At 42.3% G+C, this 11253-nt stretch overlaps 1 protein-coding gene across 1 annotated transcript; it reads left to right on the forward strand.

Annotated features, from left to right (window-relative positions):
* The first annotated feature begins 2301 nt into the window (after window positions 1–2301).
* On the forward strand, window positions 2302–10624 carry LOC115551863 (caspase-3). Its single transcript, XM_030367441.1, has 7 exons — window positions 2302–2423; window positions 2728–2805; window positions 3168–3316; window positions 4160–4288; window positions 4488–4663; window positions 9451–9565; window positions 9895–10624. Exons 2-7 carry the CDS (start codon window positions 2738–2740, stop codon window positions 10119–10121), a joined length of 864 nt encoding a protein of 287 aa, XP_030223301.1. The 5' UTR covers window positions 2302–2423; window positions 2728–2737; the 3' UTR covers window positions 10122–10624.
* The last annotated feature ends 629 nt before the right edge of the window (window positions 10625–11253 follow it).

Raw genomic sequence — 11253 nt, forward strand, 5'->3', positions numbered from 1 at the left:
ATGCAGTTGCTGTTAAAGTAGAAAAAAAACATTATTTCAGTAGTCAGTCGAGCTTAACCAAAGAAAATCTAAAAATAGCCTACCCTCTCGAGGAGCTGGATCTCGATCTTCAAATTTTTTTTCACCAAGACTTTAATATCGTTGTCCAGCTTCAAGTTGCGCTTGTACAGCGCCCTTATAGTGTCTGTTCCAATCTAAAGAAATGATGGGTTAAAATCGTAATTCAGTTACCATGGTCAAAGCCTTGTGGCGCACCTTACAAAAGGAATAACCTAAATAAAAACCTTGTCTGTCCCTCGAAGGCCTTGAGGAGGTGGAGGTGGATGGCCCATCGAATGCCATTTCCCTCTATAGAATAAATGATCAAAAGGAAGAGTCATGTGAAACAGTTACAGCACTGCTCGGTTGAGTTTCCCCATTGTGATGGCTCTTTAGAAAGTTCAAAGGTGGCCCCACGTTCAACGTAGCCTACATTAACCTCGGTTAGTCAAGTGCGTGTTGTCCATTATCCCTTACATAACCGCTATGTCAGTGACTCAATTAGGCCTAGGCATTTTTTAATCTACAAATTCATATTATAGCTGTGTGAATTGTTAAGAAAAATCACCTCCATAGTCGCCCTGGAGTCACAGGCCGACAGAGTCTCCTGCAAGAATCAGGGAAACCTATTATAGGACATTCTTTCCAAAAAATTTTAACATTTAGAAGAATACCTGACACTTTCCTTTGATAGTTATATACCTCTGATTGGAGCTTGTTTGACGGCGGCTCCTCCAAAATAATGTTTGTACCTTCAACTAAAAATGACACGATTAATTTACACTCAATCATTTCACATTTGATTAGCAAGACAATTATTTATGTCCAATGCCAATACATGAATACATACTCATTACAAACGCCTTGGATGTGGAGGCAGTGGGGTCAGAGGACATCCCCCCATACACCATCATCGGCCGACCTTCGTTGCTGACGAGAGCCAGCTCCTCCGAGGTGGTGAAGGGCGGTGGAGTGGTCTCCCTCCCAGTCGTATTCATTTGTGGTTTCTTTTTATTTGCTACAGGTAATCAACATGAGATTAAAGGTTGGAGCCTAGGCCATTGCAAATCATAGGCTAGATTCACCTGAAATTATTAAAATGGATGCTTACAATTTACCACATTGAATAATGTTTTTATATTTATTTTTGACTTGGCCCCATGTTCGTAGGTGCGTGTTGGCACCACATCTATGGGGGTAAAAGGCATGATGATAGGCCTACATGATATTTTTTAGGCAAAATGCAGAATCTTTTCACGTACGAATTAACACGGTCGGCTATTTTTTGCCAGCACGCAACCCTAGCCTTATTATGGGCAACCCTGTTCCCCTTGGCTGTAATTTGTATTTTGAATTTCTCGTATGAATTCATAATGATGCACTGCTCGTCTTGAGTGAAACACACCGCTCTCGCTCGATTCATTTTGCATAAGGGTGAGTCAAATGACGCGATAAACACCCCATTTATGTGAACGAGCATTGAACCTAAATATAACAAATCATATAACAAATCAAATGAATTGGAAGCCTGTACAAAAGTTCACGAGCCATACTAAGGTACAATGGCCACAGCTGCCTTAAATAAGGCCTTAATTAGGGGACTGGACCAATCTGGGGCTGCATTCAAGAGCACTACGCTTGACTAGGGTTTCTAGCCTGCTACACATGTCTTGATCCTACTCATGAGCAGGAAAGCAATTAATCATACCATTTATGTTGACAAATTAAAGAAAATGTATTTCGTGAAATACCTGTGTGCGTGTTTCAGAATGATTCAGACTACTCGCGAGGGCAACTAAATATCATCCCGCGGGCCTCAATTGGCCCCCGGGCCGCGAGATTGAGACCCCTGACTACAAGCTGTAGTCCAGACGTGAGGTAGTAGTTGACAGCCCAGGCTAATCTCTTAGAGCCTCAGGCTGCAATTCCTCTCAGACACCGTTTGACACCAAGCCATGTACATGTTCGCAAACAGGATTGAACCTTGTTTAAAAAATAGATTTTAAAGCAGGGCGAGACGCGAGTTGAAGAAAGATCATTGGTGATGATGTTCGGGGAGCCTTGGCCTCAACAGATGCTGTGTGGTTAAACACACAACTACAAACGGAGACGTGATACAACAGAGATCGACACACCAACATTCATTCTCTCTACATTTATTTTAATTTTTAACAAATGTCTGCCAATACACGTGTAGACAGGGATGTTGGCTAAGAGCACATAGTGATGGCTCTGTTCCAACCAATCTTGTTCCTCCTAGCTCCGCCCTGTGATTGGTCAGTCGGTAGGCCCCATGGATCTATAAGGAACGGCCTAGTGAGCGTCTCCCTGTCTGAAAGTGAAGTTCCGTCCTTACATGTCCATCACCTTTGGTCGCGTACACGGTAGGTTAATGAACTTTTTTAAAAATATTTCGGGACATATTGTAAACTCATGTTAATCACTTACGTAGGATTATTTTTAAAATAACGGATTTGAGCGTAAACTAGTTATTTGGGGATCAGTTGGCCGTTTCACTTTCACTTTGACGCCGCTTTTCTTAAACAGGAGTCTCGCTCCTGTGGTTTCAGGTCGCATTATTCAGCTCTACTGTCACCTTTAGTAACAAATCAACTATGGACGGAGTTCCTTCTCTGTCATTTACCCGGCCGTGTATTAATGTTTAAGTGTAACTAACTCCATATATAGAATAATAACCATGTCAGAGAACCGTGGCGATGCAGAGGAGCGAGGAGACAGTGTGGACGCCAAATTCTGGTCTCACAGGTAATACCCTATTGGACCCTATTGAAGATACTGAGTTAGTGCTTAATCCTCGCAGATAACTAATAACTGGACCCTAATGACGATCGATATATCACTAGTCGGTTATCGGCATTGCAGAGGAAATTCCTTTGCGAAATCATGGTTTATCACAGTGAGTAACGTAAGATAGAAACAGTACACAAGTAGGCCTAAGCACACAGGACGTAACCCCAACAGAATAAACTACAGACACATAATACATTCTGCTACTCCAAGTAGAAAAAAAATGTAGAGGAGAGAATGAATTTTGGTGTGTTGATCTCTGTTGTACCACGTCCTCGTTTGTAGTTGTGTGTTTAACCACACGGCATCTGTGTGTTGAGGCAATCCAAGGCTCCCAACCCCCCTGACAAGGCGGGGCGAGAGGGAAAAGCTGGAGCTGGTTCCGCGGACGCCAACCGCTACAGAATGGACTACCCAAGCATCGGAACCTGTGTGATCATCAACAACAAGAACTTCCATGAGAGCACGGGTAAAGCCCCCATTATGACTCCTCAAGACATCCCAAGACGTCCTTCCAAGGCCAGGTGCGATCCAGCGTTCACACCTGGCCTCTGAAGGACGTGTTGGTGTCCGATCACAGCCATACTGCAGACCGCTGTGAAGGACATGGATCAATGTTAGCCAAGTGTCTGGACTCATCACAACCGACCTAAGGCATTTCTTTTTAACGGTCAAGTGTCTAAACATAACGACTAGAGAAGGGCTGTCTAATCGAACTGAGGGCCATGCTGAGGGATGGGAATATAATTAGGGGGCCAGACATTTATTACAATCATTATTACTCTATTGAAGATATATAATAGGCTAGATACTGCATTCAATAAAAAACTATTGCATTCATGCCAAGTTCAAATATTATTAATATTATTCCATGTTTGTGGTTAACTCTTATCACTTAATAAAGAATCGTTTTTTAATGATAAGAGTTCTAAATTCAAAGGTTCAAAGTTTTTGAACTTTGAACCTTTGAACTTTGAACTCTTATCAGAAAAAACGATTCTTTATTAAGTGCTGAACAATGGTTTTATATAAAAAATAAGGTCATGTTTTACAGCAATGAAATATTGTGGAATAAGGTAAGAGATTATCGGTTACGGAAATAACAGTAACTGTAACAGTTAAAGCAGTGATCTGTGCCTTTTTATGGTCGGTTTGTCTTTTGCACTGCTAACACACATTTCACCTATTGGAGTGGCAGAATCTTTCTTACTTGCAACAACGTGGGTGTGTGTGTGTGTGTGTGTGTATGTGTGTGTGCGTGCGTGCGTGCGTGTGTTTGTTTGTGCATGCGCGTGTGGGCCTACCCATTCAGGCAAGAATACCCGTGAGGGGACCAACGTGGATGCGGAGGCTTTGGAGAGGACATTCCGCAGTCTGGGCTACAATATAAGAAGAGAAAACGACCAGACCGTGGGAGCGATGGAGGAGCTGCTCCACACTGGTACAGGACGACGTTATGCAGCGTTTAAACTGACCCAAAGCCCTGAGTTGTAGGAGTAATGCCGCTTTTCAAAGCCTGGTCGCTAAAGGGGTCTGCACATCCCTGAGTTGCTGACCCTCCTGCACGGATGGAGAAGAAGCATAAGTTAGCGTGAAAAAAATTGGTGTGTTTCCCCCCCCCCCCCCCCCCCCCCCCACAGTGTCCCAGGAGGACCACAGTGGCTCCGCCTCCTTTGTATGCGTGCTTCTGAGCCACGGCGGTGAAGGGACCTTCTACGGGACGGACGTCTCAACCGAGCTCGAGACGCTGACCGGAATGTTCCGCGGCGACCGCTGCAAGACTCTGGTGGCCAAGCCCAAACTCTTCTTCATACAGGTGGGCTTTGAAGGACAGTATTATAACGTGTGGCTTACTGCTGATGACTGGGTTTATTTAGCGCACTGAGTGCGAACTCACTGTACCGTGCCCAAGTCCGTTTCACACCTGTACTGTGCTCAAGTACGATTGCCCCCCCCCCCCCCTGCAGTACGCTGGCTTGTGCTGCTCACGCTTGACAATCTCAACTGGGCCTTAGTACGGTTGCCATTACATTCGTCATCACGTCGTAATACGTCACCACCAAGCGTCCGCCGCTTGGTAGAACAACACAGAGAACCCAGTTGACACTTTACTGAATTTGTTGCTTATTTGTAGTCGTTCTACTCAGTCACAGCCCTCTCTCACTGAGTGTTTTTACACTGCTAAATAGGCCGTTTTCTGCACGCTTTTTTCGCGGCACGGCCTTTGCGTTTACACTCCCCGAGGTAAATTGCCTGCTTGAGCTAGAACCCCAATTTACCCCCCCGGAACTTGCACACATTGGTGGTTATTGGGTTTAATTCTGTTGTAAATGCAACTGCTCCGCGGTTCCACATAACACTGTCTACCAGTCACACCGGTTTCACAGTAGGGCTTTGACTCCGAACTTCGTTATTCGAATAAAATACGGATATCAAAAAATAAATCAAAATTTGAACAAATATTAGGCAGCCCTTAATATTAAAATCTGTTATGGGCAGGCCAAGAGGGAGAGACGTCGGAGAACCCGACGCAGTCTATTCATAATATTGTAATGACCACGGAAGAGGCAGTGAATGAAGTATTGATTAGACCGCGATTTATTAGAAACCTAACCCTGCGTTCACACCAAAAGATGCAAAAAGTTGACGCGCGTTGTGATCCCATTCAAAGTGAATGTAGAGACACGTTGCTGCTTTGCTGCCGCAGCATTTGCTGCCGAGAAAACGGGCAGCAAAACTTGATTTGCGGCGCGTCAAAATCTGATTTGCGGCGCGGCATGCCCGTGCCCGCTGCCGGGCACGGGCGAAGGGCGCGTTCACGTATTTTGCGGCGCGTCAAATGCTGCTCGAGTTGAAATATTTCACTTTTTGACGCGCGTCAAGAGTTTGACGCGCCGCAAAACTTGATTTGACGCGCCGCAAAACTCAGGCGTCAACGCGTTCGGGCAGCAAATGCATCTTTTGGTGTGAACGCAGGGTAATGAACCGTTGGAACGCGCAAGACCGGTAACCATAGCAACGCGGTAAACAAACCTTGCGAAGCCCAATCCAGGTCTTACTGAAGGCATTTAATGGTCAAAATATCATTGATAAATATTCTAATATGTTCGAATATTAATATTAATAAACAAACGCACTTCGAATATGATTTTTGGGCAAAAGTCAAAGCCCTATATCACGGTAATGTCAAAATCCATACCGTAGCGCAAATTCACACCGGTGTACTTTCTTGACCGTTTATACCGTATACACCAGGGGTTTTCAAAGTGTGAGAGAGTGAGCCCCCCCTCAGAGAAAAAAATTCAGTTGAGCCCCCCCCAAAAATTTTTTTTCTAAAGACCTGTGTTTTGAAAGCTATCTTAATTATTTTACACATTTTAAACATCTCTGATCATAATTTTAAAACATTTGAAACATATTTTTTAAACATTTGAAACATATTTTTTAAACATATTTTTTAAACATTTTAAACATATTTCTGAAACATTACAACATCTTTGTGCGTTTTTTAAACACATTTCTTAACACAATTTAACAACTTTATCTATGCATGTCTTAGCTTAACCTTTTTTTAAATACATTTGAACATCTTAATCTGTGTAAACTGCCAGTTTACACAGATTCATTCAGGGTCCCCGACTCTGAATTTTCTGAGTCGAATCAGATCTGCTTTTTACGGAAGAGGATTAGGGCCACACATGTAAAAAAAAATTAAATTCTGACTTTATTCTCAGAATTCTGAGAAAAAAGTCAGAATTCTGACTTTAATCTCAGAATTCTGAGAATAAAGTCAGAATTCTGACATTAATCTCAGAATTCTGACATTAATCTCAGAATTCTGAGATAAAAAGTCAGAATTCTGACATTAATCTCAGAATTCTGACATTAAAGTCAGAATTCTGACTTTAATCTCAGAATTCTGAGATAAAAAGTCAGAATTCTGACATTAATCTCAGAATTCTGAGAAAAAAGTCAGAATTCTGACATTAATCTCAGAATTCTGAGAAAAAAGTCAGAATTCTGACTTTAAAGTCAGAACTACGGGTATCTGTAAGAACCAACCTCCGTGGGAGAGACACTTTGCTTTATGCAGTAGGAGGAAACCTATGGAAGTCCAAGAAAGCCACATAAAAGTGCACGTCCCATAGCCAACTCACCAAGCTCACCAAGTCCAGTATTCAGAATTCAAAGCATTTATTCACAAATACGTTCTATTTTTTTGACAAGCGGAGCCGACAGTCCTGTGCAAGTATGCACATTAGCCATGTGCGCCAAACAGAAGATAGACGCAATGTATAGAACTGATTGTTGTGCATTGTTGTGGATATGTAGGCTGGTTAGTTGTGGTTGTTTGTGGTCTTAGTGAAACAGCTTTGCCTTGGAGTTGGAGAAGTTGGAGTGATTGTGTGAATGTGCGAGAGAGAGCGCACCTGCCGTGGTGATGTTGGGCTTGTTGTTGGCTTATATGTGATCAATGATGTATCTGTCTGATCGTATTAGCTGTAGATGGATGGTTAAATAATGTCACAAGAACGGTCATACTGCAGGCTCTTATTTGCAAATGCACTGATTGTGTGCCTGTCTCCGATATGCTATATACCTGGCATTTATTCAGTTCATGTTCTTCTGAGTGCGCAAGAACTGTGCCAATTATTGTCGTGTTTGCATTGTAATGCACAACTTTGCCCCTCCCTGTTATAAAATAACGTGCATCCCAACAACTTTAGCCAATGCAGGCTCCTATTGCTATACCAGTGTTTAACGTGTGTGCGTGTGTGTGTCTGTGTGTGTGTGTGTTGTCATGTAGGCTATAGATATAGATTTATTGTCTTGGCTTGCTTGCATCCATGAAATATTGTAATGTTATGGCCTAGCTGGCTACTGCATATCGAGAACAATCTGGGGATGAGGGCATCCCCGAATATTGACGGGTATTTCGAACACTGCCATCTCAATATATAGCCTAACATATACAAATATATCAGTGTACTAGACACAAATGTATTTTCCACTAGCTAGTGGTGGTCATTACATTGTAGTGAAACTAGTAAAGACAACACAGCTTTATGTTACGGCGAAACATGGAGGCACTGCAGCTCTAGTCTCGACAATGCGTTACTTTAGTCTGGTATTTCTCTTCACTGATTGGTTAGACAGCCTTCAAACTTAGTGGTCAAGCAAAGAAGAGGGAGGGCTCGTTCTGCATACCTAATAGCCGGAGTGAATAACTAATAGCCGGAGTTAATAACTAATAGCCGGAGTGAATGACTAATAGCCGCGGCTATTAGTCATTCAAAACCGTACGGAATTCTTGCCAAACCGCACAGGTTTTGCACTTTTACCGCGCCATTCTAGGGCCGGATTGTGGCCTTCTTGTCTTTCCATAGGTTTCCTCCTACTGCATAAAGCAAAGTGTCTCTCCCACGGAGGTTGGTCCTTACAGATACCCGTAGTTCTGACTTTAAAGTCAGAATTCTGACTTTTTTCTCAGAATTCTGAGATTAATGTCAGAATTCTGACTTTTTTCTCAGAATTCTGAGATTAATGTGAGAATTCTGACTTTATTCTCAGAATTCTGAGATTAAAGTCAGAATTCTGACTTTTTTCTCAGAATTCTGAGAATAAAGTCAGAACTTAATTTTTTTTTACATGTGTGGCCCTAATCCTCTTCCGTAGCTTTTTCAGTCCAGAGATTCGACTATTCGGCGGGGTTTGTTTACCGGCGTTGCTATGGTGACCTAAATTATTATAAGCAACTGAAAACGATGCCGGTTTGAAACTAAAACTGTGATTCTGAAAAAGTATAAATGCTATCAAAATTCCGTTTGGATAGTATTGAAGATACAAGTGTGTAGATTTTTTCAATGGTTTGAACGATGGTAAACGGTTGAAAAATGAGTTACGATGTCTAGAACTAGGCGTATCAGAATGGGCAGACGTCTTCAATGAAAACAGCTGAAAACGAAGCGGTATGAAACTAAAACGGTGGTTCTGAAGAAATTTTAAATGATAGCAAAATTCTGTTTCGATATTATTGAAGATACAAGTGTGTAGATTTGTTAAATGGTTTGCACGAAGATAAACGGTTGAAAATTGATTTAGTTAGGTGGTTACTTCTACAGTTGAAGTACGATTGATGATTTGAATCATCGGCTTTCAGGTTTTTCTTCGGGTTTATTTTTTTCTCACGTTGCGCCCCCCCTGAAGAACTCCCCCCTGAAGAACTCTGTGGGGCGTGCGCCCCACAGTTTGAAAACCACTGGTATACACCCCTACTATTGGTCATTCAACACTAACACTAAGAACAAGCTATGGGACTCTAAACTAGTCTCGCCTTATCTCCAACTTATCTGAACATTGTAACTGTGTATCATTTAAGTTGTATTAGCTTGTCATGTTAAGTATAATGTCTTGTTTGTGTTCTAGTATGTATACTATGAGATTTGTGTTTTAGTATGTAACCATTGTCCGGTCTTTTATGTATTTTGAAACATGTTGCCGCAAATCTTTTTCCCTGGGAGAAGAATTACTTTACCTCAATGGGACTTTTCCTGGGTAATAAAGGTTCAATAAAATAAATTAATGAATAATGATCTCTGCTAGGCATGTCGTGGCAACTGTTTGGACGATGGCATTCAAACGGACAGCTCCTGTGACGAATCATCGGATAGGATTCCCGTGGAGGCGGACTTCTTGTACGCCCACTCTACAGCTCCAGGTAATCAGTAATCTCTGCTGTCTGAATCATGAGGCGATCAAATGCCAATCGTGGTCCTTTGGTCACAAATAACATACTGTATGTCAGACATTATTAGAGGCCATTTGGTCCGCGCCCCTTGTTTTCGCCCCTTGGAAATCATAAGTGATCTGAGGGGTTCAAGACTAAAACACGTTTTCTGAATTTGTGGATTTCAGGCTAATCATCGTCAGTACCCTGTTGTGCATTGGGTCGTGGGGGGTGGTATTTAGCTGAAGTGTACTCACAGGGGGTAAATATTAAAAACAATAAACTCTGTATTAAATGTATCGTACGTGATCTCCCACCAGGCTACTACTCCTGGAGGAACAAGGGCACAGGCTCCTGGTTCATGCAGGCGCTGTGCGAGATGCTGAAGAAGCACAGCAGCCAACTGGAGCTGATGCAGATCATGACGCGGGTCAACCACAAGGTGGCGCTGGACTTTGAGTCGTTCACCTTGGATCCAGGGAGCAATAAGAAGAAGCAGATGCCATCCATCACCACCACATTGACCAAGGACTTCTACTTCCGTTGATAGTTGCCAACTGATGGAGTCCGTTTTTTGGACCGTTAAAGTGATCCGATTGATTCAACTACGGGTGCTGAGGAAATTATTGGCTGTTTTGTTTCTTCAGGTCTGTCCTGTCTGTGCTTGTGGTGGATGGGAGAAGCATTTGTTGCCGTCTTTGCGAGCTATTTGATTGGAACTGGGGATCCTGTGCTTGCTTTGATATACTTTATTTCTATGCCACAAGGTGCTCTGGAGATGAACAGCTGTGGCCACATTTTAATCACTTATTTTACATAGAATTCCTAGATTATTTCAGAATTTATTGAATTCTTCCACAGGAAAATGTGTATATTGCTTTCACTCCAATGTAAATGCAAGTCTTTTAAATGTTCAACAACCAGTATTGTGCTTGAGTAATATTGGTTTGTTGTTGCTGTATTAGGGGATATTTTGAAATTGCACTTTCAAGCAAAATTTACCTTTCAATTTGTTTATGAAAATACTAAATTAAAAGTTAACCTGCATGACGCATGACTCCTCAGTCATTTCTCATATAACAAGACCCCTTACCTTTTAGGGTTATGGGTCCATTATATATCCTGTTGATCTGAGCTCATAGGCTACATGATGAGGGACAGCCCAAGCATGTCTGTCATAGACTGGCTGAGGCTGTGATTCCTCTCGACACCATTTGACGCCAGTCCATGTACACGTTCTCAAACCGGCTTGGAATCTGTTACCAGCCCGAGGCCCGTAGTCCAGCCTGGAGCTGAGCGCAGAAGACTTGCTGTTCAGGCAGGAAGACGAAAAGCAAAAAGCAAAAAAGCAAAAACTAGACCAAGTGATCTAAAGAGTTTTATTGACTCACCCAGTGTGTGGGTTGAATATGAAATTTACGGAACACCACAGATTAGGGAATTGTAAACAGGCACTTAGGACCCTGCAAGTGTAATTGAATGTATAGTAAGTGGAACTAAACTAAAATCATTTCTGATATGTTGACATTCTGTGGGCAAGACCTTGGAAAATCTAAATGAAAAATGAAATGGAAAAAAAGGCTACAAAAGAGACCGTGCGTCAATTTGGAATAATCCCGTTGACTAAATCGCGTAATTAACGCGTTGACTTGCCCAGCCCTGAAAAAAAACGAAACAAA

The sequence above is a fragment of the Gadus morhua genome, chromosome 10, assembly GCF_902167405.1.
Source record: "Gadus morhua chromosome 10, gadMor3.0, whole genome shotgun sequence".
Lineage (NCBI taxonomy): Eukaryota > Metazoa > Chordata > Actinopteri > Gadiformes > Gadidae > Gadus > Gadus morhua.

Excerpts from the sequence above, each read along its gene's own strand:
- LOC115551863 (XM_030367441.1), top strand. The coding sequence starts at position 2,738 with ATGTCAGAGAACCGTGGCGATGCAGAGGAGCGAGGAGACAGTGTGGAC. Across the intron at positions 3,317-4,159 it reads GAACTTCCATGAGAGCACGG|GCAAGAATACCCGTGAGGGG; the intron begins GTAAAGCCCCCA and ends CTACCCATTCAG. Across the intron at positions 4,289-4,487 it reads GGAGGAGCTGCTCCACACTG|TGTCCCAGGAGGACCACAGT; the intron begins GTACAGGACGAC and ends CCCCCCCCACAG.